The sequence below is a fragment of the Conger conger genome, chromosome 5, assembly GCF_963514075.1.
Source record: "Conger conger chromosome 5, fConCon1.1, whole genome shotgun sequence".
Taxonomy (NCBI): domain Eukaryota; kingdom Metazoa; phylum Chordata; class Actinopteri; order Anguilliformes; family Congridae; genus Conger; species Conger conger.
Genome location: NC_083764.1, coordinates 3131787 through 3154081, shown reverse-complemented (window position 1 = coordinate 3154081; position 22295 = coordinate 3131787). Strand labels below are relative to the sequence as shown.

The window sequence follows — 22295 nt, the reverse complement described above, 5'->3', positions numbered from 1 at the left end:
TCTTACTATTATTATAATTATTATAATTATTATGAATGGCATGTTGTGGTCGAGTCGTTAACATGGCAGCCACAAAGGCTTTTTGGAAAAGCCCTCCAGAATTGCACATCGAAATGGTTGTTGTCCAAAACCTGGGACAAACCGAACAGATGGGTGCGGGGCAAAACCAGCACAGTGCATATGGTGCAGCCGGCACGGCCGTGCAGCCTACGCCGACCCCGCTCTAAGCTCCATTGAGAGAGTCTACCGTGCAACTGGTACCTCTGGCCCTATAAAGCGAGCTTTCCCCCGCACAGTCCACGGGATAATCCCTCACGTCGACGCAACTGGGCGTCACTCACTCACTCACCTTTTTCATCAAGCCCAAGGCGAGGTAATTGGATTATTTCGGTTAAAAAGAGAGAGAGAGAGAAAAAAAAACGGTCACGGAAGTCAGGGCTTGTAAACTTTTGTAAAAAAAAATCATTATTTAAAAAAGGAAAAGAAAAACACGTAGGCTAGTGTTGCTGTGGCTAAGTTAATGTGAATCCATGTGTATTTAGGTGCAACCTATGTCAGGACGTCTGTTCGCTTTCCTTAAACCACTAATAATTCACAATGACATATTTAATAAGCCTCAAAGTTATACTGATTCAATGGGGCAACCTACATTTCATTATACAAATATGATGAATGCTGTAATATCCGGCAAAGGTGAAACGCCATCGGTGGATATGTGGGTGTTAGAAAAATATCCCTTTCTTCGCTCACACACAGGCTGAACCAATTGGATCTATAATCTCTTAGGCTATGGAACATCGTTTTAAACGTGAGTGCACGATTCGCGCAATCAAAAGTATCGCCCTGTCTGAATATGCACCACGTTGGCCCTCTTATTACGCGTTTGAAGTCTCGCGCTGAGGGGCGCCAGTGGATGAATCCAGTTTGACTTGTTGACCACAGCGCGCCTTCTAAATATACAGTCTCTTCAAAGAGGAACACGTCAACGCGCCGCGTCTGTTTACTTTAAAAACCGGAGTAAATCCTGGCTAACGCGAGACGACCCTCGCCAGAACCTAGCATTCTAGAGAGTGAATGGAGCACAGCGAACACACTGACTGGATATGCTGCCATCTCCGTTCTCCAAAGGCAGGGCAAATACAGCAATTTACTACGCTAATTTGGGTTAATTAATGGGAGTCGAAGCTTTAAACAGCCTTTAAACATGGCTGTGCAAGGTTTGAGTGGAACTGTAGATTTTCCTTTTTTTTTTTTGGAGGTGGTGCTGGTTGGGAGGGGGGGGGCGCAATGCAAGGATGTTATATTTAACAGCTTTTTTGGCCAATCCACTATAAAGACTCAAATACAATTGACGCAAATCATAGGAACCCTCCACTAAGATTATTTAACGCCTGGTGGAATTCGTAGTAAACGCAGAAAGACCCATATTCTGTCAAAACAAACGAGTGGTTTCGAAGTTAAGAGGCTTCACTGTTTATTGAACAGCACACGAATACACACGATACGCATTGCCCACCGTGCATTGTTCAAACTTTGCCGAGGCTATGTTCCACCAGCCCAGTATTGTCCAGGGGTAGGTAGCCTAGTGTCAGATCGTTAATAATAAAATAATAAATATCATGTTATTCGGCTTTCTTTTTATATAAAAATGTGTCCAGGTAAGTCCCGAATATCGATGTCTAAATGTACACCTTTTAATTATATTCGTTCAAAAGTATTAATATTTTGGAGAAGCCCGTTGGTGTGGTCTTTACCGGAGACCACATAGCGTTGGCCTTTCGCTTTAAGCCGTGCCTCCCCGTTATACCGTCCCTGGCTAATAAAAGCTGGTGGAAAGCGTGGTACGGTGACCCTGGTGCACGCCTGGGTAATCACACTTGGACTTCACACAATGCAGGCAAAGTCTAGTCGTGTGCCATTGTCGATCTTCACAAAAGCAGGAGGGCCGGGTGACACGTCTTGTTAACCAGTCTAAAGAGAGACTAATAAACCTTCCAAAGATTAGACTCTCTATCTTACAGCGCGTTTAATGGCCGCCAGACTTCCCAGGCACGAGGGGAGCCAGTGCAGCTTAAACAAATATAAAAACCAATAAACACTGACATTCATCAACACACCCGTGCGTTTACAAGTTTACACGTTTCTTTGAAATGACAATAGAATTCGAAACAGTCAGAAGAGCCGGGGCATCTCCCATTACGCCAGAATACGGCAGCACACTGATGATCGTCTTAAACTGGAGGATTCCCTTAGCCGTCGATCATCTTTTGAAAGAAATCCCTTAAAAATAATCTTCATACCGGCATTTCGTTAATTCTTTCCCTAATTTCGATTTTAAAGAAAAAAATACCTGAATTCCATACATATTTATGGTAATAGTACTATTTAATATTTGCAATATCGTTGAGCATCGATTGTTAAATTGCATTGTATAGCTGCTATGTGATTAGCTCAAGAAATACCAGGCTAGTTTAGATGTCTCGATGAAAAATAATCACACATAAAACTGCAGACATAAAATATCATCAACGACAAAACAATGTTATACTGTACAATTAAACATTCTAATAGCGACAACGTACGAAAAGAAACTTACAGTTCTGTCGAAAATCTCCCCCAAAAATGTAGCCAATAATGTCACTGTTTTCCGGGAAAGATAATGTGTCGGAACCAAGAACCGGTCTTGGGCAAGAAAAACCCAAATGGATAAAAAAGAAATGTCCACAAAAAATCATAAAAAATGTTGAAAGAGCGCTTGGTTCCTTATTAGGGGAAGATACAATATTTATTCCTCGTCTCTTGGGATGAAGCGTTTCCATCTATTGTCCTCCCATTTCTCTCTGCCGATGCTTAATTTTCAAAACTTCTATATTACCAAGGGACCTACGACATCAGCCAAAGAAATACCCAGCAAGTACAAAATCTGAACCAGGGAGCCGCTTTTGTGCAGAGGGGAAATTCATTTCATCCAGCTTTTCACTGCTCCGAGAGAGGAAATCCTATTTTTCGCAATCTACTTTGGATTAAAAAACAAAAAAAAGCAAAACATTTATTTTTTGGTATAGTGCACCAAACCGGGTTATTGGATCGCGAAAATGTCAACAACTTTTCCAGGATTGGTGCACGACGCAGAGGTATTTTAATTCATTTTTATTATTTAACTCACAAAAGCGTTATACTTAATTAAAAGCTGGTCCTACACTAAAGTACGGAAAGGCAGAAAAAAAAATACGTTATGACATCTGTCACCGGACTGGCGCACCGTTCGATTGCCATAACGAAAATTTCATAATATACTTCCACAAAGAGTAAATAGCCGAGTGGAGGATTAAAACGGCATTATGTGCCACTCAGGTATTGGGGAAAATCCTCTTGTTATTTTGCACGGGGGGCAAATGAGACTTATACGTGAACCGGTAAGAAAAAAAGAAGACGAAAAATACACAGTGATTTCACAATGATTTTTATTATTGAATAGAATCGAACGAATCGACACTTACCTGGCACAATTCAACGAAAATATATGGTGTTGGGATGCTACTTTGTTTAAAAAAAAGAAAAAGAAAAAAAAAAAAAACCTCCGAGCAAGGAAGGCAGAAATACTTGCGTTTAAAAAAACACTTGGTGTCAAATGATAGACATGTAAAAACATTCTTGGGGGCTCGTGCGGATGCAGGCGGGGATGTTATGCGCCCGCACCTCCCAGGCTCGCGGGAATGTGACATAGCCATCAGCTACTTTTAAAGCGCACTTTGAATTGTGTTTGGAAGGGCTGGATATCCAAGGAGTTCATTTTTTAAGTATGTGAAAAATGTTCGTAACGCAGAGCAAACGCCGACTGCAGCGCGGATGGCTGTAAGGTCTCGTAAATGGCATACCTCATATTTTTCTTGCTTTTTTCCCCCTTACAGATACGTCACGACGGATCAAACAGCTACCGTTTGATGCAACTCGGATGCCTGGAATCAGTGGCCAACTCGTCTGTCGCTTACTCCTCGTCGTCGCCGCTAACATACCCCGCCACGGGAACCGAGTTCGCGTCCCCGTACTTTTCGACGAACCACCAGTACACGCCACTGCACCACCAGTCGTTCCACTATGAGTTCCAGCACAGCCACCCGGCGGTAAATCCCGACGCCTACTCCCTGAACTCCCTGCACCACTCCCAGCAGTACTACCAGCAAATCCACCATGGGGAACCGGCCGATTTCATAAACCTCCACAGCGCGCGGGCGCTTAAGTCCTCCTGCCTGGACGAGCAGAGGAGAGAGTTAGGTTGCCTCGATGCATACCGCCGGCACGATCTTTCGCTAATGAGCCACGGTTCCCAGTATGGCATGCACCCGGACCAGAGACTGCTGCCGGGATCAGGGTTAGGCATACCGCCACCGGGAGCCGACGATTTACAGGTAAATAAAGGGTCCAGTAAAATAAAATAAAGTAAAATAAATTTAAAAAATCTATTTTTTTTAAACAAAAATCCAACGGTTTAATAAGCACATGAACGTGTCCACACAGGCGTTAATAAATGGCGCAGTACAACGAATATGCATTTAGCAAGCACCAAATTTAGCCGCCTCTGTACAAAACAAAAATCCAGTGAATAAAAATATCAGGAATTGCTGTTGCGTTTGAGGATACCCAAACTGATTCAGCGGAATTTTGCACCATAATATTCATTTTAAGTGAATATTATCAAAATAGACTGCAGGTTAAAACAGAAGAAGGAAAAAATAATAATTATAACGCCAAAATGAAGCTTCACATTTTCAGATGGGTTTTTAGTCCCCCCGTAGGCCTGAAGAAATAGGATGACGTAGGGGGCGATTCCATCAAGTAGACCATTCTTACCTTATTTTGAATTACACACATTCATGTATACTTTGCATATTCTTTAGCGCGTGAAAGGTTAGCATTAATTCAGCACCTTGTGTGCGTCTGCTGCGCTCTCCGGCCGCACACTTTCCCTCTTTACGGGGTGAAAAGGCTCGGCATTCTCCCTTTTCCCTCTCTAAAAGACGGGATTAAGGGATTGGGAATGCCGGAACAAAAGGGAAATCCTCTGCAAAAGAGCACCGTAGTTTATCCAATTTAGGTCTTAATGTCACTCAACTGTTTATTTATGCGTCGACATCTGAGAACGTTTGGAGATTAAAGTTTAACAGGGGGAGTAATTTTTTTGTAAAAAAAAAAAAAAAACGTAGATAGCATGAAGATGTATTGTGCTATTTTACTTTATTAATATTATTGTTCATGCTAGCCTACCACTACGCCTGTCACGGCACCATTACACAACGTAAATAAAACAACAGCAATAATAATAATAATAATAATAATAATAATAATAATAATAATAATAATAATAACAACAACAGCCGAATAATAATAATAATAATAAAAATAACAGTCGAATAATAATAATAATAATGATATAAGAATAATGTTTGTAGGCCGCACAGACATGCGTGCATGCGTAATTCAGCGATGGAGGCCCACACATATGTATGCAGACTGCGCGCACGGGAGAAAGAGGAACAAACAAAGTCTATTGAAATACAATTGCGTCCTCAGAGAGCCGAATAAAGAGTATAACTGCTCTTCCTCAAGGGCAGAGAGGAGAAGGATGAACAGATGCACGCCGTCTTTCGGCCAGAGTTGCATCTTTCAGCCCCTAAAAAGATTTGCCATGCTTAACAAAAGAACCTGCCCTATCTTTTTTCTCGTCAGCAGTTTAATTTATGCTTGATCTCCGAGTTTTGTATATTGATTTTATAATCACTTTAGCTGCGGAAAGCCAAGAATAAAAATGCATCAGGAGTTTTGTTAGGGGAGGGAAAAAGAACCTCACAAGAACTCTTCAATATGAGTCAGAAATTCTAAAAATTAGGGAGTCGGTTTTTTTTTTCACCCATTCATGCGTCTATTCATTCACTCGTTCATTAATTCTTTGTTGAACTGGATTGAGCACGAGCTATGCCGACGCAGATTTACTCCACCCTGGCCACGGCCTAGTGAAATGATTATCTCTGAGCAGCCTCTTAAATTTAATAAGGAACAGGATAAGCGGACACCGTGACTATCACGAAACACAAACACAAAATGAGATTATACAGATACTCACGATAACGGTCATAATTAGTACACTAATCACCCACAGTAACAGGTGACTTCTGCGCAGAATAAACACCAGCGCACAGCGACAGGTTACACATACCCACGGCTGATATGTTATTGTTTATTTTCGTTAAAAAACATATTTGTAAATATAACAGCTCGATGTGTGTCCTGTTTTGGTATAGAGTTCGGTGGAAGCTCAGTGCGGACTGGTATTAAATGGGCAAGGTGGAGTTATTCGAAGAGGTAAGACGCTTTTTCCTCCAAATGCGAGTATGAATTCTGTTATGAAATGTAATTCTGTTGTGAAATTTGCAAGAAAATGTATTCATTTTGTGGAATCCAAAAAAGAAAAAGAAAAATATTATTAAGAATATTATTTTAAAATATTAAAATAAATTACTAAAATAGCATAATGGAAAAATGTGAACACCGTAGACACAAATATAAAACACAAATTGGTTAAGAATCCCTTCCGTTTGAGTACATTTAATATTCTCGGCGTTTCACAACTGTAACCTCGCGGTTAATGGGTCAGTGGCCTAAGTTGGAGGCATACCCGTTTATTTTAGTCAGCAGTGTCTAAAGTATTGGCCAGCGCGTTTCTGTGCATGCTTTGGCGATTTGACGTGATTGGCGAAAAAAGAAATACAATGAATGTTTTTCCGCGCCCCACCCCCGAGAAGCATGTCAATCAGAACACTCCGTGAATCACACACTAGACCCAATTGTCTCGCGGATTTATTAACTTTCTTACCCAGATAATCTGAAGATAGGCGGCAGCCATATGCACTGTAAGAATAGCTCGCATTTTAATAACAATGTATGCGAGTATTATTATTGTTGTTGATGATGTTATTATTATTAGTAATTCTAGTAGTATATAGGATAATAATAATAATAATAATAATAATAATAATAATAATTCGTTTTTGCATGTATTACATATACACAGTATTACGTGGGCCTACTGACTAAATTAATGTAACCGTTACAAAGCGTTGAACAGCCGAAAAATTACTTTTTTGTAAAAAATAATAATAATAAAATAAAAGAAAAGAAAATTGTAATAAATGATAAAGTAAATCTGTAATTCTGAATCTTGGTCAAACTGCTGATGATAATTGACCTAATAACAACAACAACAACAACAACAATAATAATAATAATAATAATAATAATAATAATAATAATAATAATAATAATACGGCGAACATAATAATCACCAGTTTTCTTCTATTTAGTTGTTTTTGTTCATTATTATTATTATTATTATTATTATTATTATTATTATTATTAAAGGTAATACAAAAAACAGACAAAACAATGTTGGAGAGTCCGTAATGAGAGGGTCTGTGGTTTTACATTGAGCAAATATAGATATAAATATACTGCAGTTCAGCTGCATAAATACTCAGAGATGCGGAGGCGTGTCGATTGTACTGAAAACAAATAATGGATACTTTGCACCGCTAATGGAAACGGCTAGGCTTATTTTACAATGGCGTGGGTGTGAAATTGAACATAGTTATAGAACATATCCGCATGTTTTCTGAAAAAAAAACCCATAGCGTGTCATTATTTTACAAGTAGAACGGTATTATACATGGTACCTGTTCATTTTGACAACAATGGCAAAAAAAAAGTATATCATATATATATATATCAGTATACATATATCTTTTTTTAATGGTGCCTGCAAACGGGTTCATATCCTAACGCTACACACATATGTGTAGTTTTACATAAAGCAGGGTGCGTCTTGGGTTTTCAATTTTTAATAAACTACGTCTAGGTGTTGTGCTTTCTTTTGGATGGATGCTGGGATCCCATCGCTATCACTTTCGGTTAATGGTGTGCCGGATTTAGCCCGGAGCTTCGCTCTTCTATCCATCAGAACCAATAATCTTTGCTTTACCGCGCGCTCCCGTATCGATAGCTTCTCTCGCCTCCGGCGCCTGCTTTGATATGTTAATATTTCTCGGTCCCTAATTCAGCAGAGATCATATTAATGTTGTTCATACAGACTGGAGCTTTGCCTTCGTTGAATATTCAGATAACCTTTTTCAAAAGAAATCACTCAAGAAACGAGAATCCTGCTTAGAAAAAGTCGTCTGTGTTTTTAATCATTAGATATCCCTCTCAGGTTTTTGGAATTTGATCAAGCTTACGTGCTGTCTTTAGTGAATTAGCTGGCGCTTCCGCGACTCGGGCAGGCCTGTACTGTACACAAGCATCTCGGTGTTTTGTTTTATTGTGTAACGTGGCGGTCGCACGACGGATATTATTGTGGTATCAGAAAGAGGGGAAATGACATTTGGCCCGTGTCTCTTTTTCTTTAAAATTTTCGTGGCAAACTCCGAAAAAAGCACTTGATTCGCTTTGTGATCATTCAGCCGCCATGCCCCAGGCAAATTTCTACAGCTTAAATACAACCATAGCCTCTGGGCCCTAAAAGAGGACCAGGCTACCGGCAATAGCTCTTTTTCGATTGCCCTTGGCAACATAAAATACAAACTACTTTGAATCAAAACATTTTTGGGGAATTAATATGATCTGAACTCGCATGCTTTAAGAGATCTTGGGTTTGTCAAATCGCTTAGAGGTGACTGACATTCCAAGTGCGAGGTATTAATGCCTATCCGCAAACGTTGTCAAACGGCATTTGATTTAAGTGCAGTCTCCTGCTCAACCACAGCACTCAAATTGCGCATTAACCTCAAATGCAGGCCTACCCGCTATGATGGTATGTAGGCCTCGCTTGGTCGCCAGTGAAAGCAAGTAGCCTACGTTCGATGCCATCTCGGCTGCGCTCGAGTGCGGCCATCAGACACACCGCTCCTGGCGGTCTGATAGAGGCCATCTCCCCGAATGACTGGAGGCTATGAGGAGGGCAGACCCAGTTCCTAGTTTGCCCGTCGGTGCTTTGCCGCATGATTGAGCGAAAATAAAACACCTTCCGTCGATGTTGCACTTGGGAAAACCATAGAGATAATATCCATACCAGTGCTATAATGTTAAACGCTTGGTGTTTTCTATCTTATCGGTACCTGTGCGTGTGCTTATGTATGCGTGCGTGTGTGTGTGTGTGTGTAGGGAGCTCATACGCCCATATATATATATATATACACACATTTGCTTTTTTCTCACGTAGGCTATTTTCAATATTCTTGTGGTGAGCTCGCGCGTAAAAAGAGCCTCTGGTTCACCTTTCTTCCCGCTTCTTTTCCAGGGGGCACGTGCGTGGTGAACCCGACAGACCTGTTCTGCTCCGTTCCCGGCCGGCTCTCGCTGCTCAGCTCCACCTCCAAATACAAAGTGACAATCGCCGAAGTGAAAAGACGCCTCTCCCCGCCCGAATGCCTGAACGCCTCCCTCCTGGGCGGCATATTGAGAAGGTATCCGGCGCCTAAACACACACCGACATTGTGGAAGAAAACCCCGGGTTAAGGCCACAGGCCAAGCAAAATGTTTCAGGGAAATTGTAACCGAGAGGGTTTTGAATGTGAACCTCGGTACAGGGGGTCTGCTCAATTCATCCGCAAGGCACAAACCTGTCTCGGCTGAGGAAAGAGAGAAACAAAAGTGACAAACCAATGTGTTATTTTGTCAGGCAAGTGTTATAGCTAGACGTTATTATATTTTGAGCTTGTTGTAAATACAGGAAATTTTGTTATTGTGATTCTGTGGCTGCCACAATGTAACATTTGACAAAAGTAAAACATTTTCATTGTCCTATTTAGAAAAGCAGTGGTTGTTCTGAACATACACTACATTACAATACACAGAGAGGGTAACTAGGAGGGGACTTAGGAAAAGCAGAAAACAGTAACATGGCTAGAATAACCAAACAATAACCAAAGAATAATAACACTTTATTTTACAGCCCATTAATTGCATAGTGCTTACTGGGTAAACACACAGCTACTGTGTAATTATTAGGTAAGTACCTTGATTTCGGTGGTAAGTACTATGGATCAAAGTCAGCAAGTACCATATGTAAGGGCTATATAAATACATTTTACAGCCCATTTCATATTACTTACCTCTGAAATCAAAATAGTTACCTTATAAGTACCTGATATTTACACAGTTATGAGTACTAGGTAATTAACAGGCTGTAGAATAAAGCATTACTGTACTTTTTTAATTCTTATTTGACAGAGACAATACACATCTATCAACATCACTGTTCTGTGGTGTAAATGTGCCAAATTTAGCCAAATGTCTATCTTCCGCTGTCCGTGGGCAAGGTGGTGGGTCAATTTCCAACACGACAAAGATAATATTTAGGCAGTTCCATACAGGCTAGTTTATAAGCAATCCAAGAAACGATGATTAGGTCTAGCAGTTTGGGGTGATGCAATACAGACAGGCAGGATCAATCAGACGGCTTCTTAGAAAGAAGAAAGAGACAATGGGTGACATTAATTGTGATTCGTGGAGAAGAACGCAGAGGCTTCTGTGCAGACAGAGATGTGCTAAGGTCACTAACAAGGGCTAGTGCAGCACACAGATGTGCTAAGGTCGCTAACAAGGGCTAGTGCAGCACACAGATGTGCTAAGGTCGCTAACAAGGGCTAGTGCAGCACACAGATGTGTTAAGGTCGCTAACAAGGGCTAGTGCAGCACACAGATGTGTTAAGGTCGCTAACAAGGGCTAGTGCAGCACACAGATGTGCTAAGGTCGCTAACAAGGGCTAGTGCAGCACACAGATGTGTTAAGGTCGCTAACAAGGGCTAGTGCAGCACACAGATGTGCTAAGGTCGCTAACAAGGGCTAGTGCAGCACAGAAATGCGCGAAGGTCGCTAACCAGGGCTAATGCAGCACAGAGATACGCTAAGGTAGCTAATCAGAGATAATACAGTCTGGAGATGGACTAAGGTAGATAATAACCACCTGTGCAACTCAAACATGAGCTAAGGTAGCTTATTCGGGTCTGCGCAGCGCAGATATGCTCTAAGGTGGCTAATAACAGCCTGGGCCACACAGAGGTGCGCTAAGGTGGCTGATGGGGGATTGATCAGCACACAGACATGCTCTAAGGTGGCTGACGGGGGATTGATCAGCCCGTAGAGATGCTCTACAGTGGCTAATAAGCGCCCGTGCTGCTGTGCTAAGGTGGCTAATAAGCGCCCGTGCTGCTGTGCTAAGGTGGCTAATAAGGGCCCGTGCTGCTGTGCTAAGGTGGCTAATAAGCGCCTGTGCTGCTGTGCTAAGGTGGCTAATAAGCGCCCGTGCTGCTGTGCTAAGGTGGCTAATAAGGGCCCGTGCTGCTGTGCTAAGGTGGCTAATAAGCGCCCGTGCTGCCTGGCTGTTGGCAGTCGGCTCCTGACCCCTGGGAGCCGGAGGAAAATGGAAATTCAGAATCGGAGGAGTGGAGAGATGGCAGGCAGCGGAGGGGGCCGGGGCGATCCCGTGGCGGGAGGCGGGAGCCGGGGAGGGGGCCGGGGAGGGGGCCGGGGGGCTCAGGCACGCTGCTGAATTAGCGGGGTTTCCGTGCGTCCCGCGCGCAAACCAGACACGGAAGGGTTACACTTCACCATTACGGAAATTAGCATCAGCTATAGTTAACTGACTGCTGTGAAGTTAATCGGCGCAGCTATGTTTCATGTGTTTGTACACAATCCATTCTTGTTAACTACATGAGTTAATGCCAATTCATATTGGAATGAAAAAGTCGGTTAAAGTATTTGTTATTGGTAAACTAATTATAAGCCCATCCTATGTTCATCCTTTGCTAATGTATAAATATCATGTAACGAATATGTTAGTTGGTTGTTATCACTAATTCACGTTAATGCTTAATTCATGTATTTGTCCATCATTAATTCATGTTAACAACTACATTAGTTAATGCCAATTCACGAACCTTATTGTAAAGTGTGACCGCATTTGTACAATGGTTAACTAATAAGTTTACCCTGTGGTTTGCAAATGCATAAATATTGATGTTGTTATGTTAATATGTTAGTTAATAGTTAACAGATACATTAACTAATGAAAAGTTAATTAGATTTAATGCTTCATTAATGTACATCAATTAATTCAATTAATTTGTACATCAGTTAATTCATGTTAAAAGCTACATCAGTTAAAGCAGATTCAATGTAAAGTGTGACCTGTGTAAGCATGGTGGAATAACGAAACCTAAGCCCTCGGTTAATCGTGTATCTTTCCAAATGCAAACGGTCCACTTAGGTTTCCTACTAATTCAGTAAAACATTAGCACAACATTTTATGGGTTTGAGTGGTGGAGTTAAGCACGGAAGAGCCAGACCAGCCATATAACAGGAGGTTTGAATCCCTCTGTAGACTGACGGGGGGATTTCTCGGCATCAGAGAGAGGAGGGAGAGAGTGGCACACAAAGCCAGTTTGAGGAGCCAGGAGCACCTGGATGAATGAGAGAATGAGCTGGAGGAGAAATAGAAAAGCAGGATTTAAGAGAAGAAGGATGGCTATTTGGGTGATGGGGCTAATGGCAGGACACTACTATACCACTACTATACGTAAAACTGCTGCTACTGCTGCAATCATAACAAAAACTGCCACTGCTAGATCCACTGCAATCATTACTAAAACGGCTACTAATGAAATTACTACTGTAATTACAAAAACTGCTGCTACCACTGCAACTATTACTAAAACAGCTACTAATATTGTAATTATTAAAAATAACTTCTGCTACTACTACAATTACTACTATAATTTCTGCTACTTCTACTGCAATAATTACTAAAATTGCTGCTACTACTGTAATTCTAACTAAAACCGCTACTACTACTGTAATTATAAGAACAGTAATCACAGTATTAACAAAATGTAACAAAATGATAAGAACAGGCCATTCAGCCCAGCAGTGCTCACCTTTTCCGGCCCACTAAAGTGTACCTACTGCTTAGTTTACTTAAAAGCTAGTTCTTATCTATCACCGTATCAAGCCTGGCCTTCAAAACCCCCCAAAGTTTCTGCCTGAATTACATGACCTGGCAAGTGACCACTCTGTGTGAAACGGTAAAATCATTGTATTATCATTGTAAAGTATTTTTTTTTTTACATTTAGTAATATTGCATGTTCATTGTTCAGTCTGATAAAAAAGGACAGAGGACACGGGATTCATTCTTCCGCGCTGTTTTGCTGTCGACAGAGCGAAGTCCAAAAATGGCGGGCGGTGCTTGCGGGAGAAGCTGGACCGGCTGGGGCTGAACCTCCCGGCCGGGAGGCGGAAAGCCGCCAACGTCACGCTGCTCACCTCGCTGGTGGAGGGTAAGACAGACCCACAACAGACCATTAACACGTCTACAAACTGCTGCTGCTTCAGTAAAACATTTACAAACTGCCACTGTTTCATTCACAGATCATATCTACAAACTGCGGCCATTTCATCAAAACATTTACAAACTGCTGCTGTTTGATTAAAACATTTATGAATTGCTGCTGTTTGATTGAAACATTTACGAACTGCTGCTGTTTCATTGAAACATTTACAAACTGCCACTGTTTCATTAACACATTTACAAACTGCTGCTGTTTCAGTAAAACATCTACAAACTGCCACTGTTTCATGAACACATTTACAAACTGCCACTGTTTCATTCACAGATCATATCTACAAACTGCGGCCATTTCATCAAAACATTTACAAACTGCTGCTGTTTTATTAAAACATCAACACACTGTAGCCATTTCATCAAAACATTTAGAAACTGCTCCTGTTTCATTGAAACATTTAGAAACTGCCACTATTTCATTAAAACATTTACAAACTGCTGCTGTTTCATAAAACAAATTGACTATGACTATTGTTTGTTTTTAACAATACATGTTTTTAACAATACCTGCTAGTGTTTTGCTATTTATGGATTGATGATTTGATGCTTTTCACTTTCTAAAAAAGCTTCACTTATTATGACAATGTGTGTTGATGACTGTGCTGCATGCTGGCGTTTTGCTATGGATTTCATGTTTTTCAATTTAAACACTTCCTGTAAATTGTTTGGGATTAAAAGCGTCTGCTAAATGACTAAAATGTAAATGTAAAACACCACAGCTGCCACCATTTCATTAAAAGATCACATCTAAAAGCAATCAAGCAAAGCATTGTGGAACTTTATCATTTGCTTTTACTAAAATAACTAGGCTCAATTAGACTCAATGACTCCTTTCTGCCCAAGTGTAAATGTGTTTGCTGTTAATACTGATTTCCTGATGTAGATTTAAGCTAAGATTCAGTCTGAATCAATGTGGTTTTCCACTTTCACTTATGACAGTGCTTTTATAATATAATCCGAGTGCTCAAATATTTACAGATGTTGTATTAATAAATTAAGCATAATACTTGCTTGGCTCCAAGATAAGGATTTAATGCATATTGTAGTCAGACTGGTTCAGGACCTTACATTGCTTAGTCAATAATACCACCATTTTAAAAGCAATAAGACAAATATATTGGTTAATATTTATTTATACAGTTTGAACATTAAAGCGATAATTGCCTGTTACTCCTTTAAATATTCTCATTATATCTTCCATATTCAGTGAGGTCCGGTTTCAAACCCTTCTCATACCTAGCTTTCAGCCACAGACTCCTTCAAGAGTTCCTTTGAAAAATACATAATAAATACATAATACAAGCACATTGACTGACTTTTATGATTTTTATGAATAATATTGAGGAATAATAAAGCCCTCTTCGCCCTGCTGTAACTCTGGAGTAAATGACGGAGGTTAGAGAGGGAGTGAAGATGCACAAGCGGAGGTTAGATGTGCAGCAAGTCACCCACACTCACCTCAGACCGACAAAAACACCAGAGTAAGAAGCTTTGGAGATGGTGGCACACAAAATAAACAAAGAGATGTGATCTCATGAACACCATGCATTGTGGCTGTGGCTAACTCATTTCGTCTGAACGTGACCTCAGACTGTCCCATTAAATACGGCGCGGCAGTACTCTTTTAACATTAAATCTAAATGCGCTGCGCTTATATAGTGGCATTTTCCGAGGCGCTTTACAACTAATGCTTCTCTTTCACCCATTCACACACACTCACACACCAACGACGATTGGCTGCCATGCAAGGCACCTTCCAGCTCGTCAGGAGCATTTGGGGGTTAGGTGTCTCGCTCAGGGACTCTTTGACACATCCAGGGGGACAGGGGATTGAACCTCTCCAGACAACTGCTCATAACTCCTGAGCTAACTTCGCCCCATCTGGGAGGGAAATATTATTGCGATTGGAGAGCACTTTCCCATCAGTTGGTGTAGTTTGGACAGAACCCAGCATATTTTGTGATTAGACTGAACCAGCCCTTTAGACAAGCACACATTAATTCATTGCTTAATTCCTCCTGTTCCCCTCGTTTGTTCCCGGGAACACGTTCGTTGCTTCATTCTTCTTTTTTCTCTCCTTTGTTCCTTGGTCTCAGGTGAGGCTCTTCACCTGGCGCGGGACTTCGGCTACACCTGTGAGACGGAGTTCCCCACCAAGGCGGTGGGGGAGCACCTGGCCCGACAGCACTCCGAACCCAAGGAGCAGGCCGCTCGGAAGAAGATGGTGTTAGCGACAAAGTGAGCGAGCGCTAATGTACTCACTCCAGTCAAACACAGCACATTAACACTGAACAACCTTCACCAACGTTAGCCACAAAGTCAGCTAGCGCTAATTTACTCACTCACTCCAGTCAAATACAATGCCTTAACACTCTACAAACTTCACCAACGTTAGCCACAAAGTCAGCTAGCTCTAATTTACTCACTCCATTCAAACACAGCGCCTTAACACTCTACAAACTTCACCAACGTTAGCCACAAAGTCAGCTAGCGCTAATTTACTCACTCCAGTCAAATACAATGCCTTAACACTCTCCAACAACCTTCACCAACGTTAGCCACAAAGTCAGCTAGCGCTAATTTACTCACTCACTCCAGTCAAATACAATGCCTTAACACTCTACAAACTTCACCAACGTTAGCCACAAAGTCAGCTAGCGCTAATTTACTCACTCACTCCAGTCAAACACAATGCCTTAACACTCTACAAACTTCACCAACGTTAGCCACAAAGTCAGCTAGCGCTAATTTACTCCAGTCAAACACAGGGCCTTAATTCCCGAGAAGCAGGATAAAAAGCCGCATTCAATTTTTTATTTTACGTAATACCTGCCTTGGATGACAAAACATGTTGCAGTGGAAACATTTTCAAAAGTATATTTCATTTAATGTTAAGTGCATTTCTGGTTTGTTTGGAGGTATGCAGCACAGAGCTCACGGAAGGCAGAATGTAAAGTCCTCGTTTGACGGCCGGTCTCAGGAGGTTGAGGCTGTCCAACCTTTACCAAAGCGCTTCTGCTGAGGCTGCGGTTTTGCACTGCTGATTATCACACGCAGAAGAAATGCGTGTGCCGTTACAAAGAAACATAACACTGCACACGTAATTGCGATGTTGAATATGTGTGTTTTTAGTGACAGTCTGGATAAATAGTTTCTCTGATGTGACTGGATCCTCCACACGGTTCACTTAAAAAGTGTAATTTTTGTGTACTGTAAAATGTATTTTTCAATGCGATTGTGAAGGTGAAAGGGGAAAGACTTCAGTGTCATCTTTCTCACATTCCAGGCAAATCTGTAAAGAATTTCAAGACCTGTTAAGCCAAGACCGGTCGCCACTTGGGTCCTCGAGACCGACGCCGATCCTGGACCTGGACATACAGAGACACCTAACCCACTTCAGGTGAGATGCTCATCGCTGGCAACACCTTCCTGCAAAGCACAAGAACATATTAATAATATCAGGAACACAAGTTTGACGGCGCGTTGAATCAGTATCGTTTATCACGACATGCAATTTCCAAATAAGTGTAAGTTTAGAGAAATTTCTTTCTTCAAAAATGCAATTTGGGGAAATGCTTTGGCTGATTGTCGAACTGAATGTTATTGAGCAAAACACAACCATTTGTATGTAATGAATTGTGGGCCAGATTTATGGACAATTGTTGATGGGATTCAGGCCATTCTGTTGGCTGAAGAAGGCATTTAGGGTTTTTGGTAATGCTTTATTTTACAGCTTGTCAATCACAAAGTAGGCCTATTTACTACGCAAATACTGGGTATATATATTTTCATAGGACTTAACAAGTTTGTTTCATGGTACTTACTGACTTTGTTTCATAGTACTTAGTACGAAATCAAAATAGTTACAGAATCATGATTACAGAAGAATCTGCATTTACACAATAAATACTAGGTCATTAACGGCCTGTAAATAAAGGCTTACGGTACATTTAACTTTGCGGATACTCTTGTTACCTTTTCTGTAGCCTCACATAGAGGTATGGGTGTTGGGTGTTGGTTTGGTCCTGGTTAATACGGTGCCTGCTGTGTGTTCCCGTGGTGCTGCTGTGTGTTTGATTTCCACGGAAGCGTGGATGTGGTCCACCACCTGAAACACTCAGGGTTAGAATCTCTGCCAGAAGCCAAAACAGATAAATAAATAAAATGAACATTTAGAGGCACTAACTGCTGAAACTGGGTTTGGGTTTGTAAAAGTGAATGTTTGGGGGGGTTTGTAAAAGCAAAGATCTGGGGGTTCGGAAAGGTGAAGCTTTGGAAGTTTGGTGGAAGCCTCGCTTAAGGAAACAAACATCACCATCAGCATCAACATCATACACAGAAGCGAACCTGACCTCTAAGTGGTACATTAAACACGACACATTTCTTCAAATTTTAAAGCAAGAATACTTTTTATTTTCATTTTTTTATGGTTTCCAATTAAAAAAGAATTTTGAAAGGAAAAAGGCTGTGTGCAAATTTTTGGGAACCCTGCCAGCTAGTACTTCATAACTCCTTCTCGGGAAAATATAACAGCTTGTAAACACTTCCTGTAGCCAGCCAAGAGTAACAGATTTCTAATAGCATTCAGGGGACTGTGGTGGCCCTTTAAAACCTTCATCCGTCTCTCCTGGAGATACTTCATGGTTGATTTTGAGGTACGCTTTGGATCATTGTCTTGCTGGAATACCCAACCTCTCTTCAGCTTCAATGTCTGGACTGACCTTCGAACATTAGCCTGTAGAATTCCTTGATATTTGGTGGAATCCATTCTTCCTTCCACTCCCACAATATCTCCTGTGCCCCCAGCTGCCACACAAACCCAACGCATAATGGATCCACCTCCATGCTGAACAGTTGATACACTGTTCTTCCCTACAAAGGCTTCACCATTTTTTCTCCAAAAGATACTTTCTTTGGTGGTGGCCAAAATTTCAATTTTGGTTCTGTCAGTCCAAAGCACATTCTTCCAAAAGGCTTCAGGCTTCTCAACATTTTCTTTTGCATACTTCAGACGCTTAATTTTGTGTTGAGGTCGATCTTTCTGGAAATTCTGCCATGTAGGTCTCAATTGTATAAAGTATGTTGTATTGTTGTCCTGTGAACAGCTAGACCTGTGTTTGCTGCTCTTTTTTGCAGCTCTTTAGCAGTGATGTGTGGGTTCCTCTGAGCATTTCTCACCAGGTCTTGGGCCACTCTGTCTGGAATCTTTCTTGGTCTTCCAGACCTTGCCTTGACTTCAGCTGTTCCATTTATCTTCCATTTTATCTTCCAATGTTTCAGACAGTGGAAATAGGTAGTTTGAAACATTGAGAGTTTTTGTAGCCTTCTCCTTCTTGGTGGAAATGGACCATTTTCATTCTGAAATCCTTTGACAACTGAGGAGGAACACATGGTTGTTAGCACCAGACAGAACAGCCACTGCCGTTGGATACTTTAGAAGGCATAGATTTACTTCAGAATAAATAGTTCAGCCCTGGAATTATATTCACCAATGCAATTATGGCCTTAGCAATCATCTTTTTAAAATGTAACAAAGAATAATCCAAAAAGGTTCCCAAACTTTTGCACAGGGCCCTTTCCCTTTTTTATAATATACAAACATGTAACAATGTGTGATGTAAATGGTTATGGTTAAATGGTTGGCATTTATATAGCGCCTTTATCCAAAGCGCTGTACAATTAATGTTTCTCATTCACCCATTCATACACACATTCACACACCAACGGCGATTGGCTGCTATGCAAGGCGCCGACCAGCTCGTCAGGAGCATTTGGGGGTTAGGTGTCTTGCTCAGGGACACTTCGACACAGCCCGGGCGGGGGATCGAACCGGCAACCCTCCGACTGCCAGACGACCGCTCTTACTGCCTGAGCCATGTCACTGTGTGTGTGTGTGTGTGTGTGTGTGTGTGTGTGTGTGTGTGTGTGTGTGTGTGTGTGTGTGTGTGTGTGTGTGTGTGTGTGTACTGTATTGTGTGTGTGTGTGTGTACTGTACTGTGTGTTTGACTGTGTGTGTGTGTGTACTGTACTGTGTGTTTGACTGTGTGTGTGTACTGTAGTGTGTGTGTGTGTGTGTGTGTGTACTGTAGTGTAGTGTAGTGTGTGTGTGTGTGTGTGTGTGTGTGTGTATGTGTACTGTAGTGTGTGTGTGTGTGTGTGTGTGTGCGTGTGTGTGCGTGTGTGTATGTGTATACTGAATCTCTCTCTCTCTCTCTCTCTCTCCCTCTCTCTCTCAGTCTAATAACTCACGGATTCGGCACCCCGGCCATCTGTGCGGCCCTCAGCACATTCCAGACGGTTCTGAGCGAGATGCTGAACTACCTGGAGAAACACACGACGGGCAAAAACACGGGAACGCCAGACTCGGCTCAGATTAACTCCGGAGTGGAGAAGTCGGCCCTGCGGAAAACAGAGTCTCAGTCTAAAGACGGCAAGCTGGAGAAGATGGAATAACTAAACCTTCCTGGGGAAAGCTGAGTGGGACGGGGTTGGGGGGGGGGGGGGGGGGGGTCGACGCAGGAGTCGGGGAGAGGTGCGGGGGTGGGGGGGGGGGCGGGAGGGGGGGATGTATTTTTTTGCTGCTGAAAATGTATAGTTCTGGGAACACGGACCAAACTCCTTTTTGGGCAGGGCCGGTTTTAGCAGGATGGGGAAGACGGAAGCCCAGGGTCCCTCAACCCCCCCCTCCCACCCCCCAGCCCTCCTCCTCTGTGTGGGTGTACGGAGAATCAGCAGCGGGCTGCTTGGCCCTGTTGTGTGAGTGTAGAGATCACTCAGGCCCAAACGAACCTCCAGCACCAGCACCGGGGACTGTCCGAGCTGAGAACAACCTCGCTCAGGGGCGGGGGCCGGGGGGGGGGGGGCCCTACCTCATCTCTCATCACTGTACCCCGTACGTGTTCTAACTTCACAAAGACATTCGGCTTTTTTTTGGGCGCTTTGTACCTTCCATGAAAGCACAGCGTTGCTCCACGCACCCGGGCATAAAAGCTACTGCAATTATAATTATTCATTAGGAGCCGTTTGCCAACGAGTTTATCACCGCTTGACTCACAACAGGATGATGCATCTATACAGGCAGCTTAGCAATGTTCGTGTTTATTGGGTGCGAAAAACCGCTAATTAACTCCAGAGTATTTATTCCTTATTTATTTTATTTTGTTTATTTAAGTTTTTTTTTTTTTTCTAAGGAAATATTCTCAGAACCCACGCGAACACATTGAAGTTCTGAAGGCAGCAAATAATTCCCACAAACCCCCAAAACTCATCATGTCCCATAGCACCCCCCCTGTCCCCACCCCCCATCTTTTCTAGTGATGAGGACGGCACTCTGAGTCTTTGCCTTTGTACCCCCAAATCCCCAAAACCGGCCCCGTTTCTGGGGTATTTCACAACACAAGAGCTGTCATGACCTGGGATTGCAGTCATACATTCAGCCAACAACCTCCTATAGCCTTACCATTCAGACCTTCAGCCATCACTCTGACCATCTCATATCACAGAGACCGTCTCAAATCATTCTGACAGTCTCAAATCACTCAGACCATCTCAAATCACAGAGACCATCTCAAATCATTCTGACAGTCTCAAATCATTCTGACAGTCTCAAATCACTCAGACCATCTCAAATCACTCTGACCATCTCAAATCACAGAGACCGTCTCAAATCATTCTGACAGTCTCAAATCACTCAGACCATCTCAAATCACTCTGGCCATTGCAAATAAATCCAACCATCTCAAATCACTGTGACTATCTAAAATCTCTCTGCTTATCACAAATCATTCTGACCATCTCAAATCACACAATCTCAAAACACTTTTAAATAAGGTTCCATGACTTGGCATGATCTACTGTAGTTGATAACTAACTACTCCTGAGAAGTTAATCTGTACAGCTTTGTTAATCTATTTGTACATCATTAATGTTATCAACTACATTAGTTAGTGGCAATTCATCTTGGAATGAAAAAACAGTTAATGTATTTGTTAATGCTTAACTAATTATAAGTTAACCCTCTGGTTTGATAAGAAAACTAATAATTCATGCAACTAATATATTAGTTGTTAACACATATATTAACAAATGAAATGTGACTAATTTTATGCGTAATGTATTATCACAATCATCCATTCCTGATTAACGACTACATTAGTTAATGCCAATTCATGTACCTTACTGTAAACTGTGACCCAAATCACCCTGACCATCTCAAATGGCACTGATGATTTCAGATCATGCTGATCAAATGGTATTCCATAACAAACACGTACAATAACTGAAATGTAAAAGCTGTGTGTTGGTTGTGGTGAAGTGTAGCAGTCAGTCCGAGGTCGGGTGTGTGAAATACCCCTCAGAAGAGCAGAAATCCTGTAATATTGTAAAGATGACACTTTTGCCATTCCCTACTGTACGTTGTGCATGTTGATCTTCTTTGTACACTATTTATGAACAGATAATCAGCTCAAGTTCTGCAGCGGAACACTGTCACCCGAACCTTTCCCAAACATCTGTAAAAATATATATAAATGACAACTTTTCTTGTAGGTTTAAAAGACGGTATATATGAATCTTCCTTACCTGAAGCAAACGCCACTCGTCAATAAAGCAAGTTGTTCTAAGTGTAACGCTTATTTATTTCATCCTTTTCTGCAAAAGCACCAAAAGATTGTGTACAGAATGAAGTGACTAGATATATAATATAATATATATATATAATACTGCTCAATTAAATTAATTATTCATTTAGTCCTCATTCCAGCTCAGAGCTGCATCTGTTTTGCCTTCATGATGCGGAATGGATGAGCAGTTTGGAATACACAACAATTTGACTTTTTTTTTTTTT

The 22295-nt window shown here is 41.7% G+C and overlaps 1 protein-coding gene across 1 annotated transcript; it reads left to right on the top strand.

Moving 5' to 3' along the window:
• Window positions 1-3086: 3086 nt before the first annotated feature.
• On the top strand, window positions 3087-19903 carry tfap2d (transcription factor AP-2 delta (activating enhancer binding protein 2 delta)). Its single transcript, XM_061243973.1, has 8 exons — window positions 3087-3134; window positions 3912-4409; window positions 6300-6360; window positions 9347-9512; window positions 13266-13384; window positions 15546-15687; window positions 16736-16849; window positions 19687-19903. Exons 1-8 carry the CDS (start codon window positions 3096-3098, stop codon window positions 19901-19903), a joined length of 1356 nt encoding a protein of 451 aa, XP_061099957.1. The 5' UTR covers window positions 3087-3095.
• The last annotated feature ends 2392 nt before the right edge of the window (window positions 19904-22295 follow it).

What these genes read in the sequence shown, in the direction of transcription:
- tfap2d (XM_061243973.1), top strand. Translation starts at nt 3,096, where the DNA reads ATGTCAACAACTTTTCCAGGATTGGTGCACGACGCAGAG. An exon ending in CGGGAGCCGACGATTTACAG is followed by an intron (nt 4,410 to 6,299) that starts GTAAATAAAGGG and finishes GTTTTGGTATAG; the next exon opens with AGTTCGGTGGAAGCTCAGTG. An exon ending in AGGTGGAGTTATTCGAAGAG is followed by an intron (nt 6,361 to 9,346) that starts GTAAGACGCTTT and finishes CTTCTTTTCCAG; the next exon opens with GGGGCACGTGCGTGGTGAAC.